At 45.3% G+C, this 20,834-nt stretch overlaps 1 protein-coding gene across 1 annotated transcript in view; it reads right to left on the reverse strand.

Annotated features, from left to right (window-relative positions):
• DNAH3 (dynein axonemal heavy chain 3) overlaps positions 1–9,491 on the reverse strand; it is a 399,027-nt gene extending 389,536 nt beyond the window's left edge. Inside the window, exon 1 of the mRNA XM_083153252.1 lies at positions 9,093–9,491. Within this exon, the coding sequence (XP_083009378.1) occupies positions 9,093–9,125 (33 nt within the window). The 5' untranslated portion in view covers positions 9,126–9,491. The remainder of the gene's footprint in view (positions 1–9,092) is intronic.
• Positions 9,492–20,834: the final 11,343 nt, after the last annotated feature.

Consider the following 20,834-nt stretch of genomic DNA (forward strand, 5'->3'; position numbering starts at 1 on the left):
CTGCAGGATCAGAGCAAATCTGTATATCTTGGGCATCTATGTTGGTTGATCCTCTTACAAGCATTCCCTTTTTGTGGACATTGTCCTTCTTACCCTCACTAACCCCTTAATTTCTCTTCCAAATCTATTCCATGAACTTTCTCTCTATGGAAAATTATCTGGTTATAAAATAAATGGTACTTGTGTATTATAGCGGCGCCCATCGCATCGCATACCATAAGGCATGCGATGGTATGCGATGTGACGAGATATCGCGCGATATTGTACAATGTCATACAATTTTAAAATTGTATGACATTGTGTATGGCATACAATGCCATACAATGCGATGCGATGCGATTAAAAATTGTATAAGCACCCTAATGGGTGCTTACAATGTTAAATGCACCCCCACACCACCCCCCCACTATAAACGTGAACCCGAAGTGTGGCGAGTGCAGCGAGCCCACGAGGGGCGGCGGGACGCGTCCTCCGACCTTTTCATACCCCCACTATCCACGTCGGCGTGGAGTTGAGAATAGAAAGTGTGGCGAGCGCAGTGAGCCACCGAGCCCGAAGCGTGGCGAGCGCACGCGGATACCTTCACAGGTATCGGCGTGTGGGCCGCGCATTACTTCACAGGTATTACGCGTCCGCTCGCCACGCTTGGGGCACGGTGGCTCGCTGTGCTTGCCACACTATATAACATCAACTCCACGCCGACGTGTATAGTGGGGGTATGAAAAGGTCGGAGGACACGTACCTCGCGGGCTCGCTGCGCTCGCCACGCTTCGGGTTGGCATCAATAGTGGGGTGGCGTTAACAATGGGGGGGGGCATACAATGAAAAATGGGGTGTGGGGGCCATTTAACATTGTACCCCATGTAAAATCGCGTTGATCGCGTTGATCGCGTCGCATGCCATTATAATGGCATGCGAAGGACACGATCAACGCGATTTCACCCTTGCCGGCAATAATGTATGAAAAATTACAGAAAATCGCGTCCATCGCATACCTTAAGTTACCTTAACTTAAGGTATGCGATTAACCACGACGGGCGCCGTGCTAGGAAACAAGTACCTTTAATTCCACTAAACTCTAAGAAATCTATATCCAGGAACTGGAGATATCTGCAGTCAAGCAAGCTGTCCTCCCACCAGAAAATTATGAATAATAAGCCCACTCCACTATACACCCCTCCTCTGCATATTAAACATCCTCTACCACCCTGGAAGTTATGTATCAGAGCCCCTTCATTCAGCCCAATGCCCCCCTTCTCCCACCCCATCTCTCACCATCTGTGCAGTAAAGGGGTAATTAGTGTAAATTACTGATCCAGGCCCTACATGCTGAGCGGTTGATATAATACCCCCTACCACCCGCGGGACATCAAAGCTTCCCCCACCCCTACCACTGGAGGATCTCCATATATTTGTGTGTGTGTATATATATATATTGATGAAGTCACATCGACGAAATGCGTCGGGCTACCTACCTCCTACCATCTCATAAGTTAAGCACCTTATTATTATCTATACTCAACTTATCAGCAACATTGTTTTATATATATTTTATATATATATATATATTTCTTATATATTTTTTTTTTTACCGTCTCTTTTAACTCATTAACCTTTTACTATATGTCCATCTGTATACACCTATTGTTTTTTACCACTGTTATACCCTTTTATTGTCATCCAATTAAATATTATTTTTTAATCTAATTTATCTCATATACAATAATTAGTCGCCGCTGTCTTTTAACATCGCTATTTATATATATATATATATATATATATTATTATTATTATTATTTATATACATTAGGTCTATCTATAATACTTTAACTGACCCGGCATATACTGGGTCACCTAAGTGTCCATTTCCGTGCTTTGCTCCGCCCCTCTGGAAACCCCCTTCTGAAAATCCTGCGTTTGCCCTGATATATATCCACCATTATATACAGTAAATAACTCTTCAAAATAGTATACATTCTCCCAGTGAAATTATTTCACAGGAGGCATTTACTTACTGTATCTTCCAATAATTTTTTTTAATGATCTTATTCAATAGAAAATAAAAACCAAGTGGAGGAGAAAGACACTTACAGCCTGCTTATTTCCAGGCTTTCAGTAGTGTTTAGTTAGCAGATACTGGGTTGCGAAATCCTGACCTAAAAGACTGGAATCTCTTGTTTCCGATCTGGCATGACATAATGCTGATAATAATAGTAATTAAAAAAATAATACAATAAAGATTTTACATTCAGCAAACTAATGTGCACTTACTATAAGTTAGACTAAAACACGCCATTTAGCAGCACGCAAAACGGGATGTAGTGAAATTGTTCACAGTGAAAATGCTGATAGGAGATGCAGACAGCATAATATGAACATACCCTCCTGCATTCTGCAGGAGACTCCCGGAAATAACAGTAATCTCCCTCTCTCCCTCATTAGTCTAGTATTCCCTCATTTCACCTATCCCACATTACACTGTTACTTTTTGGGGGAAAAAAGGAATGAGAGATAGATACATTTACATTGAATCATCAGCACCATTTCCCAGCACTTTACCCAGTATAGTAGCTCTTACTAACTGCTTTGGGGCTCATTGACATTTGTATATAAGTAATTTTAAAAGATTCCTCTCAGAAGTAGCAGTACACACCCACGCTTCTAGGTGCCACATTCACAATCTTTTTTCACAATCTCTCCATATATGGAACTAGACATGCCCTTTGGGTGGAGCATGACACGCACCCTCAATGGGGCGATATGTAAAATTCTACTACCAACTATAATCTCCCTGAAACTAGTAGTAGGCAAGTATGCATCATTGTAATGTTACTTAAAGTATTTTTAACCACGTCAGCAGTATAACTTTAAAAATTATATTTTACGATCATTTTTTGATTATATTGCTGTTGCAGGTAATGTACCTTAAGTTTACTGGGCCCGAGATTTCTATTGCCGGCATTGCCTGTAAATACTGTCTCTGGTGAAAAAAAGGGCTGGATTTGATGATCCCATGTGTTAAAGCCTAAGGCTAACGAGCACCCTTTTTCACCCGTGGTATACTACTAATTGATTACCCCCCATAGCTGTAAAATTGTTGTGGCAGCTGACTAATACTGGCCTGAAATCATAAGGGTTAACTTCAGCCTTTGCCACGCCAGTCTCTTTAGATATTGGCATACATAGCGGAACCAATAGATTTACTATTCCGATTCCACTATTATATTAAAAATGTAAAACAAAACAAATAATTTAAAAATAGTTATTCATTACTCAAAGACTTTTTGACATAAAATCTGTTTTGATCCAGAGAATAAAGCATTTAAAAAATATTTGAATCTGTTATCAACAATACATACAGGTATAACTATATATATAATTCTCAAAGTAGAAGGAATGTTTTTTTGTTTTTTTTCAAATGCCATTTATTCCATATGCTTTAAACAGATACTGTACAGAGCTTTTCTACTTCAGTGGAGATATAGGTCTAAATAAAATATTCAGCAAAGTATAAATGTAGTGAAGAAGTGTCAATTGTGAATGTGTCTCAGAAGTGACAGCACTCATATATTTGTGCAGAATATTTATTGCTTTGTCTTCTAGTAAAAAAAATAAACAAAAAAACCTGTCGAATTCTAAGCAGTAAATTAGCTATTTTTCTAGGAAAAATTATTATTTACCATGTCTCCTCCTCATGTGTGTGCTAGTTTCAATTTGCTAAGTTATATTGAGCTACAACATCAATAGAAAATAATTTAAAATCAATAAACTGGATTTATGGGCCAATGAATCAAAAGCAGAAGATATGCAAAAATGTTTTGTTTTTTTTCAGGATTTAGGGATTGTTATCGCAAATCTATCAAGGACAGTTGTAATACCTGAATTGTACATGTAAGGTTATCCGCGACCTCTCGCCACGCTTCGGGCTCGGTGGCTTGCTGCGCTCCACACGACGTGGATAGTAGGGGTATGAAAAGGTCAGGAGGATGCGTAACTCATCCCCTCGCGGGGCTTGCTGCGCTCGTCACGCTTCCGGCTGCCGTAGATAGTGGGGGTGTTTCAGGAACACATTCCCACCTGCCATATCATACATCTGAGCAATAGCTACTCAGGCGCAGGAGCGCCTCATGGCTGGAGCGTCTGAGACACTCCTGCATCTCAAACAGATGGAGCGCCTCTCCACCGGCACCAGCATGATCACCTCTCCGCCAAAGAGAGGGGATCATGCTGGCGCCGGCGGTGTGAGAGAAGCGCTGACTAGGCTTGCCAGGGATGCCGGGGACAGAGATGCAGTTCCCGGCAACAGTACGGTAGTTACTTGTGTAGTTTCATGGCGGCAGCCTACGCTGATAACATAGCTTACGCTGCCGTCGTGAAACTACACAAGTAAGGCACCCGTTGGGCTACGCTGATAACGTAGCTTAGGCTGCCTCCATGAAACTAGACAAGTAAGGCAGCCGTTGGGCTACGCCAGTGGTGCAAGTAGAATTTTTTTCTTGGTGGTACTGATAGCCTCCACCAAAAATGGGCATGGTCATGTGTCATGAGGGGGCGTGGTCACACAAAGCTAGAGGAGTGACTAAATGACAATAGAGGCGTGGACACAGGAGACAGGGAATGAGAAACAGGGAATGACTGGGGGTGGGTTGGCTCTTGCTTGGGGGAGAGCCAGGCAGCTTGTGCTTACAATAGTGGAGCCTGCTCTTCATGCTGTCGGCGCTGCTGATGCCTGTCAGTGTGGGTGGGCGGGCTGCGGATGCATTATATTTAGACTTAAAATGAAAATAGAAATGACAGTGGATCAGGGGTAAGTGGTACTGCGTACCTGCAACATATTTCTTACAGGTACTCCGTACCACGCCGTACCCCCTTACTTGCAACACTGGGCTACGCTGATAACGTAGCTTAGGCTGCCTCCGTGAAACTAGACAAGTAAGGCAGCCGCTGGGCTACGCTGATAATGTAGCTTATGCTGCCTCCGTGAAACTAGACAAGTAAGGCAGCGGCTGGGCTACGGTGATAACGTAGCTTAGGCTGCCTCCGTGAAACTAGACAAGTAAGGCAGCCGTTGGGCTACGCTATTAGCATAGCTTCAAACGTGGCGTAAGCTGCCACCGTGAAACTGCAGAAGTACCAATTCTGCTACCAACTATAATCTCCCTGAAACTAGTTGTCAAAAGTAGGCAAGTATGCAATAACTCATTGATGGTTTTATGCAGTAGTGGGCCCCTTAGTTGTCAGGGGCCCCGGTGCAATGCACCTGCTGCACCAATGGTAGTTCCGCCTCTGATTTACATACTGTAGCTATTCTATTAATGCCAGTCATGCATTTAAAAATTTGAAAAGTTGCAGATTTTGAGCTTTAAGAACAGTACACAAACGTTCAGAAGGTTCATTTGATAAAGCTGCTTGAGTGGTACTCAGTAAAACGTGTCAGGACCCCACCTACATCGTGTTTATTGCACTTTACCGCTCCTGGACTTTGAACTTTGCAGTCTGAACTAGCCCCGGATCCAGAACCCACTATTGATGTTGGAGTTATATCACCACCTGCCCTGAAGGCTTTCTTCCTCTATTCACCGAGGTACAAATACCAGCATTATTATTCTCCTGTGGACACTGGCCTATATTTCTGCTCCTCCCTGTAACTTTGTACCACGCATTGGAGACCTGCATCAGACAGACACTACTCCTTTGATCCATGGTGGTTATAATTCTCCTTTATCCTTGGCTATAATGAACTGCTGTCTGGTTAATTAGGTGTGTTCTAGGAACAGACTGTTTATTCACCTAAGGAGCGGAGTCAAGTGCTTTTTTGATGTGTATTTGATCATATAGGTCACATAATTTTTTGTTTTTAGAAGCTTTCATTTTCGAACTCATAGTTTTATTTAAATTGTGCTATGTCATAAGGGAAAGGCCTGCTTTACAATTCTCCCAAAACACATCTCCAGGCAATGGATACATCTTTTTTTTACATGGTTGGCGTCCATGTGCACAAGGCCTTGACTGTATTTGTCAGAGGCAGACAGAATAACATGATTTCCTATGGGACTGTATTTGATATCATGCCATGTTTTCAGAAAAGCTTTAGAGCTTTTGTGCCAGCTTCTTAAATAGGTTTCACATCTAGCATATGTAGAGTATTGCCTGCCCTTTCCCACAATGCATTTCAAATGCAAGGATTAAAGTGTCCATGCAACCCACACAGAACAGTCGGGTTATTATAAGCCCAATTATATGTACATGTATGGAATGCACAATCCACAAAAAAAAAGAAGAGACAGACCCTTGGGCAAGGGCGTAACTACCATAGGTGCAAGGGGTGCAGCTGCTATGGGGCCCAGAGCTGAAGGGGGCCCATCTTTACGGTCTATTTACTAATATGTTTTACATACATATGTCACCATCAGTTGCTAAATAGAGGGCCCTTACAAACCTGTGCTATGGGGCCTATGAATATCTAGTTACGCCCCTGCCCTTGGGCCTGATTCAGACCTGTTCATTAGGCTGCGTATACAGTATTTGCAGCCTAGCGAGTAGGTAAACGCTGCCCCCCCCACTCCCGCATCTGCTCACTAGCATGCAACCGGATGCGTTCATGTAACATTTGCTTGCATGCGGCCGCACGGGAGAGAAATCCCTAATAAAAGTCAGTCTAGAGTGATTGACTGTTATTCTGGCTGGAGATGGCTGAATTTGGTACGGGGCTGACGTCAGCCGCCCACCCCAAGCAGGCATCGACATGCCTCGTTGGCAGCGGTACACCCAGTGTTACCCATGAAACGCTTGGCGGTCCCCGGCATCCATCACCTGCCTTCCCATCCTGGAGTGAACACCCTGGCAAGTGTGAAACTCGAAGAAGACAACCGCTCTGGGGGTTTGCACATGTATGTATTGCACATGGGCAAACCCCTAACATTAGATGGGTCTGAATCGCTCCCCATAGTTCAAAGTAGTGAAAATCTTATATTTCATACTACATGGATAAATGATTAAGGGCAGTAGTAGTGTACCTAATTATTCATTACATTTTGCATCTTATATGCAATGCACATGCAGAGAACAACCACTCTTAGGGGGGTATTCAATTGTTTTCCCATCTAACTTGACAGAAGATCGCAAGGCGATATTCAGATGATTTTTTTTTTATTCGTTGGATCAAGTTTTCCATAACAAGCAGCTAAACCCGAGTAATCTTATGAGAAAAGTCCAATGTCAGCACTCAAATGGGTCATTTTTTCGCTAATTTCAACTCGCCAGAGGGGGTGTGAGATAAAATGCCAGTTCCAGTAGCTGGTCACGCCACACAGGAGCAACAATTTATAGCTATGTTAGGCAGAGGTGCCGATTTATGTTTTTGCTGGTGGGTGCTCAAGCCTGTTGAAAGGTTCAACAAGCAAATACAGTGGCCCAGCATTGGGACACTGGAGTTACGGGCACATGGGTGCTTCATAATATTTGTGTCGGTGCTCGGGCCCTTGAGCACAGGGCCGGTGCAAGGCTTCTCAGCACCCTATGCAAAACTTCAACCTACTCCCCCCCCCCTCCTGGGAAGGTGGCCAAGTCCCCTGCTTTTCCTGGAGGTCCTCTGCACCCACAACAGAGTACAGCAATGTAGGAAGTATGACTCAAGGGAAAGTATAGAGGTGAGGTCTTAGAAGTTCCACAGCCGCCGCCTGCATTAAATACTACAAGGATACTCATAGACATCCTTGATTTTTTGATTTGCAGACTTGGTGGCGCCCCCCAGATCCCGGCGCCCTAGGCAGATGCCTAAAGCTGCCTAGTGGTAGATCCGGCCCTGCTTGAGCACCCACAGAATCCGCACCTATGATGTTAGGCACATCTGCTGGCAAGGAAACAATTGAATTCCACCAATAGTGTACTAGAGACACTGGGATACAAAATTCACTCATAAACACAGTTGCAGATTAAGCACAATCAGACGCAGGCCATTATTAATACCTGATCTGCAAAGTTGCAGATGACTATGAGTCGTTAGCCGCCGCCCAGATAGAATCAAAACCCGTCCAGTGTAAATTTGCGAGTGAATTGTGAAAATATCACTATCTGGTGTCCTGTGGCACATCCATACACATTGCACTCTGCGGTAAATTTACTAAGGTGGGAGTTCTACTGAAGATGGGATGTTGCCCATAGCAACCAATCAGATTCTTATTATTTATTTAGCACCTTCTAAAAGATAATAGAATCTCATCCCATCTTCAATAGAACTCCCATCTTAGTAAATTTACCCCTCCCAGTCTGTGAAATGTGAGCAACTCTGACCCTTCCACAACTCTGTGACAGAGACATGCTGATCCAGGCCAGAGCTGACATTACAGACCTTCCCTTAAAACACCTGGACATGCCTGCAGTTTCTGCTGGTTACCACTCCCAAATGCTGACTTCCTGTTGGTCAAATTGTGAGGGGATTGTGACTAGATTGTTGTTGCTATTTTGGCTCGCGCACATGCACGCTATGATCCGTACACATGTGCAGTCATTACGGTACTCCAATGGATTATGAATTCACACAACAGTGATCAACTCTGAATCCGGCCCGCAATCACACACATACAAACGTCCCACATCATATTGATTGCTGCAATATAGCGATGCAATTTGTTGCTCCCAGTTGATTAAACATGGCACAGCTGAGGACCTGGGGCACCGATATATACTACAGATGGAGCATATCTCATGCTTGCTGGGCTCTCGCCAGAACGTCCCCTCTGGGACTCCATCAGACTGGGAGGCGCGTGTGTCTCACGCGCACGCGAGTCCCAGTCTCTCGGCGGCTGGGAGGCGGGACCCTGCCCGTCTCCGCTTCAGGGAGGCGGGGAGCTCCGTTGCTACGGGACGTGCGAGCATCTCGTGCGCACGCACCCCGCTGACGGGGGCTGGCGATGGTTTCGCCAGCCACCAGCTGAATGAGTGGCGCTACATCTGTATTTGTAAGCCGCACTGTATGAAAGAAAATTAAATTAAAACTATTAAGAGACAAATAGTAAATAATAATAAAAAAAAGTAACATACAAATACAATGGGACAGGGTAATGTAATGTAACACACACACACAGTCTTACCTTCAGAAATCTTGGAGCCACTGCAGATTTCATTGCCAGTTATACAGCGTGTGTGGGAAAAGGGGCTATCTGCCTTATTTACCCATCTGACATCCCATCTCACATGTACAGATAATAATTTTGCAGAAGAACACAGCACAGACCGCTGCAGTGAGAGAGAATGTGCTGAATTACTGATTTACAGAGTCAGGAAAACTTTGGTAACTAAGTAAGTTGCTACGGGACAGACCGCAAGGTGTGTTTGTGTGGTTTCCCTGGCCAGCAATTAGGGCTGTCAGTCTTAGTGTCTGCTGTAATCCTTTCACTAAATGAAAAGAGTTTTATTTTCGCTCCGTAAAGTTAAGAAGTGAATGGAGGTGGTAAGATCAGACCTCAGCCCCAAAGCAGTGTTTATGCGGAGCTGTCCCTGTGGGCTGATTGCAGAAGTAAAACTTGCAGCAGTAAAGACTACCGGTAACCATGGAAACCTTGCTGCTTGTGTACAGACATGGCAGCCTCCCTGACACACACAGCTATTCCCACAGCATGAAAGGCAAGGCATTGTGTCTGGATGGAAAAGACTTGCTGGCCTGTTGTCTGCCAGGGGATAGCTCAACTTACTTAGTCTTAGTAAAAGGATTTGCAGAAGTATTGGTAGCCATAGGTCAGTCAGTCATTATCACTACAGACCTCCATTGCAGAGCTTCTTACCATGACCCGGTGAGAAGGGCGTGCTACTGGTGTATGTGCCAGATAATAGTTTGCAAATAAAAACAAACAAAAAGTAAATAAATATTTAAAATTATATTGACAATATATTTCTGCTGTGTACTATTATTTTCACACAAAAAAGTTTGTTTTTAGGCAGAATACCAATGCTTTATATGAATAATATATAATTTACCTTTTTTGGGGGTTTGTTTTCATTTAGTACATCTGCTATCAGCATTCAATGGTGATAACACAATGTACCTCCACGCTCCATGCTGTCACAAGTGGTAACTCCTACCTGTGCCGTTGCTAAGGGCAGTTACTCATTATAGGAACTAGAGGGTTATTCCGATTCACTCGGAAAGGCACAATCACTCTCTAATGGACAAAACCATTTGCACTGCAGGTGGGGCAGATGTAACATGTGCAGTGAGAGTTAGATGTGGGTGTTTTATTTTTTATGTGCAGGGTAAATACTGGCTGCTTTATTTTTACACTGCAATATAGATATCAGTTTGAAGTACACTCCCCACCCAAATCTAAGGGGCCGTACACACCAGGACGATTTGGCATAAAAACCTCCGATTTCGATGGGTCGTACGAGCGTTTGCTATGAATTGGTGCAAAATCGTTTGTTTTAAGCCCACAATTCCGATCCGATGCGCGTACCCGCCGGTCGTAGGTCGGATTGAAGATCCTACCTACTGCAGTAAAGATCTGTCAATCCGACCTCAGATTGGGGGCTGATTGTATGCAGATTGCGACATGATCGTGTGCACTTGCCTCGTCAGACCGTCGTCAGATCCTGCTTGTTTATACTCATTTCCTGGTCACTCCCTCCGCAGCCATTTTGTGAGACTCGTGGATGGTACAGGATAGCAGTGACGGAGGATCCTGGATCTCAGCCAAATTAAAGACAGGTATTTGGACCTTCCCTACCCACCAATGCATTAGCTGCCCACCAATGCATTAGCTGCCCACCGCTGCCCACCAATGCATTAGCTGCCCACCGCTGCCCACCAATGCATTAGCTGCCCACCGCTGCCCACCAATGCATTAGCTGCCCACCGCTGGCCACCAATGCATTAGCTGCCCACCAATGCATTAGCTGCCCACCGCTGCCCACCAATGCATTAGCTGGCCACTGCTGTCCACCAATGCATTAGCTGCCCACCGCTGGCCACCAATGCATTAGCTGCGCACCAATTACCCCCCCAGTGCATTTGATGCCCACCAATGCAGTGCAGTGATATATCTGTGTGTGTAAACGGTAAATGGTAAATAGCAAAACCACAGCAGGTCATGCTGGAATGTGTAGTTCAACTAAAGCAGGAGTGTCAAGGTTGCCCAACACTGGTATAGATGAAGCTGTGTACACTATCACCTTGTTTACAATAAAAAGGAAATTGGTTGGTGAAACTTTAAACTTTATTGTGATATTAACAAAAGTGAACCTGAAATAAAAGAAGTGTCTTAACAATATATAAACTATAATCATAGGATTTTGAAAAAAATATTTTTTTATCTATTTTCTTATAGACATGTCTCAGGCTCTGGCAAAGGAGCGTGACTTCATCGAAGCATTTATCGACAAATACAGGGAGTACGAATGTCTTTGGAAGACGAAGTCCAAAGACTACAGTAACAAAATTAAAAGAGCAAATGCCCTGGATGAGTTGGCCGATTTCAGCCGTTCGTATCACCCTGAAGCCAATGCGGAGTGGGTGCGGAAAAAAATCCAAAATCTCCGCACTGTGTTCCTAAAAGAGCATAAGAAAATGCAGACCACCAAGAGATCTGGTGCCGGAGCCGGCGACGTGTATGAGACCTCCTTGTGGTACTACAATCTCTTAACATTCACCCTGAGTCAGGAGGCACAGAGGACCGGACTGTACCTCATGGTGGAGAGCGAGGGGGATGAGGTGTTGCAGACTGTGGATGAAAGTTCCCAACCATTGTCGGTAAGTACAGACCCAGTATTGACACATGTCCTGCCTCATTATTTTTTTGGGCCCGGAGAATAGGTTCAGTCCATACATGTCTTAAATGTGGTTCTCCTGCCAATGGACAGCACCCACTCCATTAAAATAGTCCTTGTACTGGTCTCTAACCTGCATGGCGCGTGTAGTCCCCCTATACTGTTGCGCAGGCGTTTCCACGGAGGATATCTGCACTACCTCCTTTGGCTCCTCTGGGACCTCTGGTGGTGCTGGTCCTGTAGGCCTTTGTGGTCTTTCCTTGCGGCGCAGTAAATTGTGCAGGACACAGCACGCCATGACGACCCAGTCTATTTTGTCCACCCTCAGGTTGATGGCAGTATGGAAAATGCGGAAACGGCTTGCCAGGATACCAAACGCACTCTCCACAAGCCGTCGTGCCCTGGAAAGCCTGTAGTTGAAAATTCTTTTGTCGTGGTCCAGGCCCCTTTTGGCATATGGCTTCATGATGTGCTCATGAAGGGCAAATGCCTCGTCTGCCACGAACACAAAATTGAGCCCATGTTTGGTTTCCTGGACCGACGGCAAGTGAAGAGTGTTGGAGGTGAGCCTCTGGTAGAACTTGGTATCCTTCAAAGTTCCACCATCCGAAGCACGCCCATTCCTGACAACATCCAGAAGGATGAACTCGTAGTTCGCATTAACCACAGCCATTAGAACGATACTAAAGTATCCCTTGTAATTGAAGTAGTTGGAACCACTCTGTGCAGGCTGGTTGATGCGGACGTGTTTGCCATCAATGGCTCCTCCACAATTTGGGAAATTCCATGTCTCTTCAAACTCTGCGGCGAAGTTTTGCCAATCCTTCACGCTGGTAGGGAACTGTAAAAATAATAAATAAACTTGATTAATAAATTGAACTTTGTATTTGTTTCCACAGCAACACAGTGCAGAGACAGAACATTCACCGACCCTGGACCTGTCTGGATTGTGGGAGTCTCCAGGAACATCGCAAGGAATAGCCACTACACCCACACCGCCACAACAGGCCTGTAAAAAATCACGCCGCAAGGAAAAGAAAATAGCCAACCCAGAGGAGGAATTACTGATACGGGCCGAACAGGTTCTACGTAGGCCTCCCGACCGATTTGATGCTTTCGGGAAATATTTGTCAGACGGCTTACGCCAGCTGAGTCCTACCCAGCAAATGGCCTTTGAACGCATAAGCAGCGAGCTATTGTTTTTTGGCCGTTTAGACCGCCTTACATTTGAATGCAACATAGCTGGCCTTCTTCCTTGCCAACAACCACCAGGGCCTACTCCCCCAGCACCCTTACCAGTCCCTTCCTCTTTGCCAAATCACTCTCCACCTGTCCAAGCATCCTCCGCACAACCTTCAACTCCAGCCCGCTATACCCACCTGTACACCTCATTATTGCCTGAGTTCACAGGAGAGCAGGACCCTCCGGTTTTACGCAAATTGTAAAACCAATTTATGCCCTGTTGGTATGGAGCAGTATGACACATGATGCTTGTGGCGCAGATAAAGCCCATGCTCACGTGGCGCATGGTGCGGAGCAATGGGACCGGGACCACTGCTTCTGCACTATGCACCGCGTGTGCATGAAGGTACTTTGATTATCTGCGCCACAAGCACCGTGTGTTCTACTGCTCCGTACCTCAAGTGAGTGCGGCAGTAGGTTTTAAAGTTCAGTTTGTTACAAATTTTTTGACTTGTTATAGCACTTTGGTCTATTTTTATATTATGCGTACCTAATGTTTCTAAAATGACACTTTTGCCATTTGCACATGCATGGAGCAGCATGACACATGATGCTTGTGGTGCAGATAAAGCCCATGCTCACGTGGCGCATGGTGCGGAGCAATGGGGCCGGGACCACTGCTTCTGCACTATGCACCGCGTGTGCATGAAGGTACCTTCATTATCTGTGCCACAAGCACCGTGTGTTCTACTGCTCCGTACCTCAAGGCAGAAAAGTGAAATGTTTTATATATTTTTGGACATGTTATTGCACTTTGGAACAGTTTGCAGTTATGCGTATCAATGCGTTCTATTTTTGTACCATTTGTATTTAATCCCCAAAAAATGTAAAACTAAAAATGTGTGGATGTCAAAGTTTGATTTATTTTAATAAAACATTATATGTTTTCACTACAAGTGTGTGGTGTATTTTTCCTTACCTTGCAATACTCGTGCTGCAGTACCTTCACGATTGCTTTGCAGGTCTCGGGGATGATGAGGCCCAAAGCTTGCGGGGAGATGAGGGATCCAAACTTCAGGTCAGCCAGAGACCGTCCTGTAGCCAGAAACCACAGGGTCACCACCAGCCGCTCCTCAGCAGGGATAGCCATGCGATACTTGGTATCTTGCTTCTGGATGTGGGGGGTGACGAGACGCAGCAACTCATGGAAGGTGGCATCATCCAAACGTAAGAAATTACGATAATCATTGGGATTATTCTCATGAATTTCCAGGAGCAGTGGCATGTGAGAACGAGCCTGACGGCTCAGCAGCCACTGCTTGGTCCAGCATGACCTAGCTCTTCTACGCTGGGCCCTCAGCTGCCTCACCCTGAGCACAGCATAGGAAAGCAGAAAATCTTGCTGGTAAGAATCCATCACTGCAGACTGCATAATGGACACAGGAAAAGCGCACTTTGTAATGCCAGGCAAAAACAAAGCAGAGCAAACAGCTATGTACAGCGTTCAGCAGGTATACACCAAGCCTCACTAGTCACAAAGCACAAATGCACAGATCTAAAATGGCTGCTGTTATTTGTACCCCACAACTAGTCCTGCCCATTATTTAAATTTCAAAAACGACAGTCACTGTGCACACACGATGCACCAAAACGACAGTCGCAAACGACTCGCGATCGTTTGACGATCGTAAGTAAAAAAATACACCATCTTATGCAAATCGTGAGTCTGGGCCCGGGGGAGCGCTCCCGAGAAGTTCACAGCAAATCGGTTCACGATCGACGCACGATCGTGATCGTTCTGGTGTGTACGAGGCCTTACTCTCTCTGCACATGTTGCACCAGCCGCACCTGCAATGCACATGGTTTTGTCCATTAGAGAGTGATTGTGCCTTTCCGAATGAATCAGAATAACCCCCATGGTAAAAAACGTAACCTGGAAGGGCAGGCTCCATTCATCACACTGCCATCCGGAGCTTGTAGGGGTAAATTTAATAAGATGAGAGTTCTATTGAAGATGGATCTACTTATTTATTTAGCACCTTCTAGAAGAAAATATATAGAATCTTATTTGTTGCCCATAGCAACATCCCACCTTCAGTAGAACTCTCATCTTAGTAAATAAACCCCGTAGTGTCCAGTCCTAGGTGTGCCTGTTAAAGATGTCACCTAGGAGATGTGGAAGGAGAGATGACACCCTCCTCATAAGTTCCAGACCGTTGGACCATGCCATTCTTAACTACATCCGCGGACCATGAGGGGAGGCTGTAATCTCACCCTTCCTGACTCTCTGGGTGTCACAGACACCAACACTGGACTGACCATTACCTGGATAGGAATCCCCCCCCCTCCCCTTCCCCCTGAAGCATGTCTGATCGTGGGGATGTTGTGTTTCGCTATGAGTTAGCCGCCACACCTGAGTAAAAACCTGTCCTTGTGCACAGCTGCAAACAGCATCGCAGCCATGAGAAAACTGTCGAATCCATTCGCAATTATTCCACCATCAAATGTCCCCCCCCCCCATGTGTGTGCATTGGCGCTGCGATGGATCATGCCAGATAGGGGCCACGGGCAATGACGCGAGAGGTCCTCCCCTATGTTTTTCCTGGTCACTCCCTGGAAACGTCCGCCTGTCACTCCTCTCCTTGGCTTTCAAAATCCAATGCCGGCTTTTATCGTAGGGAGAGCTTGCGCACTATGATCCGTGCGCATGGCCAGTCCGATAATTGCTGGGGCTGTGAATTCGCAGACCAGCGTATGGGTTTGAATTAGGCCCATAAACCATCGCGCTGCATTTTAACATTGTGCACGTTTTCACACAGACTAATTTTTTTTGCAAGACGGTTTATTCTGTCTTTTTTTTGGGGAAACAGGAGTACATATATTATACAGGTATAGTAGTGCTATGTACTTTTAGTTTGTATTTACACTTTGTCTAGCTGTTGAATGTATTACTTACACCCGGAAAAGCACATCTTGCACAATTGTATGGAGTTTACATGTTCTTTCCTTGCATGGGCATCCCTCAGGTGCTCTGGCCTTCCAGCACTGCCAAAAAACACTAGTAGGTTCATTAAATGAAAAAAAGTTATTAATAAGAAGAAGAAGAATAAGAAGAAGAATGATGACATAATGGAGAAATTTACTAAAATCTAATAGGAACAAATGCACGGCTAATTCACAATCAGCCGAATTTGGCTGAATTGCCTTTTTAATGAACGGCAACTTCAGCCAAATTCAGCTGTACATAAGAATACACCATCTATAGAACTCGTCAGTATAAGGCCACATAGTTCTATCTGATCATATCATTTACAATCATTCATATTGCTGAATTCAGCAGCAAATATGACTGTAAAATAGACCTAATTTTCCAAGAGTATTTGGCTGAAAAAACACAATTCTGTTTAAGGCGCTAGAGCTGGTGGTGTTCCAGATATTGATATGTATACCAGCAGCCACTGAATAAAGGTATGCCAACCTCCAAAAATAAACTAAAAACAATGCAATCCAAGTGGCACTTAATAGTACATAAGGCAGATATAATAATAATAATAATAATAATAATAATAATAATATACATAAAAGATATGTATGGATCTGTCAGATCAGAACCATTGAGGGCACTTGTGGTCAGCCTGAGTTGCCGGTTCCCACCATAGAAGCCCCTGTTAAAGTCATAACATGGGCATCTTTGTGGTTCTCCAAGTCGCAGCATGTGGGGGAGGCTTGCTGAGCTCTGTAGTTCTACTACAGAACCAAATATCTATTTTAGTACTTTTATTTTAACACTTTTTACACCATCAGCCCACTACCCACAGCCCAGAGTTGACAGGGACAGCCCTGGGCTTCAGCCAGGGCCCGGGGTCCCCTAGAGAGGGGGGCCGTTTTATAGGGGGGTCCCCACTCCCCCAGGGATCTGGCCCGGGCTGACCAGTCACAGTGCTAATGCTTTGGCCGGGGCACCTAGTGTAAAAACTGTCCCCGGCTGTGGCATGACACTGCTGGCTGTTTGAGCCCAATTTCCAAAATACGGGGGACCCCTACTCCTTTTGTCCACTGTATTTTGGGAACCAGGACCAGGCCAAGAGCCTGGGGCTGGTTATGCTCGTGGAGGAGACCCCACACAGTTTTTTTAAATTAAAGTGCAGGATAGCAGCGGTGTTGTGTGCTGGAAAGGGCGGTAGCAGGGTAGCAGTGTGCAGGAAGGGCGGTGCAGGGTAGAAATGGTCTAGTGTGAGGTAATGGGGATGCAGGGAAGCAGTGGTGTAGTGTATGCAGTGGCATAACTTCAAATATTGCGCCCCACCCACCAAAGGTTTCTGGTGCTGCGGGGGGGGGGGGGGGATTAATATTATACATATATATATGTATATATATATATATATATATATATATATATATATGTAGATTGTAAGCTTGTAGCAGGGCTCTCCTACCTTCAGGTCTGTCTGTTGTTACCCAGTTTGTTTTATCACTGTCTACCATTGTAAAGCACAATGGAATCTGCTGCGCTATATAAGAAACTGTAAATAAATAAATAAATAAATATATATATATATATATATATACACACACACACACATTCATGTGTACATGCATACCACATGAAAAGCCTGTGCTTCTCCCTCTGTACCTTACTCTGTATGACTGTAGGAGACCTCATAGGCTCAGCGCTGCCTCTGATTAAAAACCCTCCCATGATGAGGTTGCTGTTGCTGCTGTCCTCCATGGGCCTGAGAAGCATGTGATGAGCTCCACCAATGAGAGCACAGCACAAGTCTCTCAGCCTCTTGTGCAAAGTCTCATGGCACCTAGTCAACTTCCAGTAATGCACTGCACACTTATGCAGTCAGTGTGCCTTGGCTCCCGCTGCTCAGCACCATTAATCATTGTCACATTGGCAGATAGGTGAAGTTGCAGCACTACCCCACTCCCATGCACAAAACCTTTAGCTAAAAAAAAAAAATATATACATATATTTTTAAATACATGCCGACCATAGGGGGCCCCTAGCTAGAGGGGTGCCCAGGGGTACTGACCCCCTGAGCCTCCCCACCCGTAATCTGGCTCTGGGAAGGGGTGTGGAGTAGCACTGGTGTAGTGTGCAGGAACGGTGTAGTGTAGCAGGGTAGAAGTGTGCAGGAATGTGAGTGTGGGGTAGCAGTGGTGTAGTGTGAAGGAAAGGGGGTGTGGCAGCGTTTAAGTGTGTGGGTAGGAGGTGGACGGTAGCACTGATGTAGTGTGCGGGAAGGGGGGTGCGGGGTAAAAGCGGTGCAGTTTGCGGGAGGGTTGGTGCAGGGTTGCAGTGGTGTAGTGTGTGCTGGAAGGGGGTTGTAGGGTATGGTTGGGGGCTTATAGGCAGAGTAGGTACCGTAGTGTGTGTGTATGTGTGTGGAAGGGGTGCAGAGTAGCAAAGCTAGTGTGTGCCGGGAGGTGGTGCAGGGTAGTGGCAATATAGTCTGAGGGGGCAGGGTAATGGCGGTAGTGTAGTATATGCAGGGAGTGGGGTGCAGGGAACTGGTGGTAGCGTAGTGTGTATGGGGAGTGGGGTGCAGGGTAATAGCCGTAGTGTAGTGTGTAAAGGGAGTAGCGGCAATGTGTGTGGGGAGGCTGTAGTGTGTGCTACTGTGGGGTGTAAAGGTATTGGCAGTTGTGTAGTATGTGTGGAGAGTGGGCTGCAGGTAGGGAAGCCAATCCCAGGGCATTTGTTCAATCCCAGGATTCGGGATTGAAAAATGCTCAATCCCGGGATTCCCGGGATCCCGGGATTGGCTTCCCTAATTTGAAAAAACGGCCCGGCCATCCCGCATATTTCCAGTTCTTACATTTGCGGGTGCTGGGCGGGTGGGCGAGCGTGCAGATGTGTCCAGGGGCCGGGAGCCGGGGTGGCTGGGAGCCGGGTGGGCGTGCAGGTATGTCCGGTGCCAGGTGCCTTGTGGATGTGCAGGTATGTCCAAGGGCTGGGTTGCTGGATGGGCGTGCAGGTATGTCCGGGGGTCGGGTTGCTGGGCGGGTAGGTGTGCTGTGCTGATACGGTGAGGAGCCAGGTTGCTGGGTGTGTGGGAGGCTGTGTGGCCTGCGCAGCGTGACATCTGACCTCATCATGCTGCGCAGTGCTGCACTGCTGGGTATGGGAGAAGCCAGGCAGCGTCTGAGAGGGTGCTCAGATGCTGCCCGGCATTAGACTGTACATGATTGAATTCCCGGCGTTTTGGGGGCCAAATCCCGGGATCCCGCCGATCCCGATCCCGGGATTGGCCACCCTAGCTGCTGGGTTGCACTGATGTAGTTTGTGGAGAAGGGGGTACAGAGTAGTGGTGATAGTGTAGTGTGTGTGTGTGTGGGGAGGAGGTGTAGGTTGGAAACCGATGTAGTGTATTTGTGGGAGGACATACAATTTATAGTTTGCAGGAGGGCGCCAATCACCCTAGCGCCGGCCCTGCTTCTGATTCTTAGTTATGTAACCCCTATACAGTATTTGTGGGGAAAAATCAGCCAATATTTACCCAGCATGCATCAAAAAATAAATGTATTTGTCTCTTGTCTTGCAACATGATATATTCCAGATACAATTACTTGAATTGTTCTTGATACTGGTTCCTTTTATTTATTAATCTGTTGGTAATATTATTTGTACTGTAGTAAAAAAAAAAAAATCCTGTCAAAACTTGACAAGTAAATCAAAGTGCACAGACAGTACATTTCACATTAATATTGCAATCCTCGAACAATGGCTCTGAGATGTTTATAATATAATTTTCATACCCGAATCTGTCTAATATGATAAAGGAATTGTCCTCTCTACTTTTTAATACCGAGATTACTGAAGTGCTTACAGGCTCAGTTCTGTGAAAACAGCAGCACAATGCAGCACCAACTTGAAAAAGCTATAGGGAAAATACTAATTAAAATGATAAAATGAAGCTACAATTGACTATTATCCAGTAAATAGCTTCTGAAATCACCCATCTGTAACAGCTCTGTCCACAATAGACTAAAGCCTTAGTTTAACATAGTTGATATTTGCAACAGTTAGAAAATAGGTATTTCCACTTGAAAGCAAACTGCTCGCTTGAATAACAATGATAACAGAGGCAAGACTATTCCCATAGCACAAAGCCTTTGCACAAGCCACAGCACTTTGCAGTTCAGGAATCTTTTGTTGGAGATAAGGGCCATGATTTACAGGTAAACTTCTCTCCAATGCATCTTGTGTGCTTCTTTTCTGCTAATCCCGCAACCGTAGGAATTTCACACAAGGACTGGCTACCAGCTGCAGTGCTAATACACTGCTTTGTTCAATAAATTACACCATCGCTCACATATCATTTACTCCATGGCCTAGCCCTATGTTTACTCAGAATGTCCATTGGAATATGTTCGCCAGTCAGAAACGTAGCGTGGAGCCAATGCACATGTCACTGCGCCCCCTCCCCCCATGTATACATGTTGCCGATGCAACATCAGCACGCCAAACATGCATGAGCAGCCATGGTGCAGCAATGATGAGATTGTAAGCTTGCAGCAGGGCTCTCCAGTTTGTTTTATCACTGTCTACTATTGTAAAGTGCAACGGAATCTGCTGCGCTATAGAAGAAACTGTAAATAATAAATGAGCATGTCTATATCTGTATCTATATCTATATCTGTACCATAAATGTTAGCATTATGGCATACATAGCAATGTATATTTTAAAATGTTTCCAATACAATGTGTAATTATTCTTAAAATAAAAAAGCAGCACATAAAGACAAGAGTACCACCATCATGTCATAATACATGTCCTTGTGCACATTACAGCACACAGTGATGCCACATGGTAGTAGTAATGCTTATACATGTTATGCGACACAGTAAAACCCCTTATACAGTACATGTTACGCATCACGGT

This window comes from Crinia signifera, chromosome 7, assembly GCF_055691185.1.
Source record: "Crinia signifera chromosome 7, ASM5569118v1, whole genome shotgun sequence".
In the NCBI taxonomy this organism is placed as follows: Eukaryota; Metazoa; Chordata; class Amphibia; order Anura; family Myobatrachidae; genus Crinia; species Crinia signifera.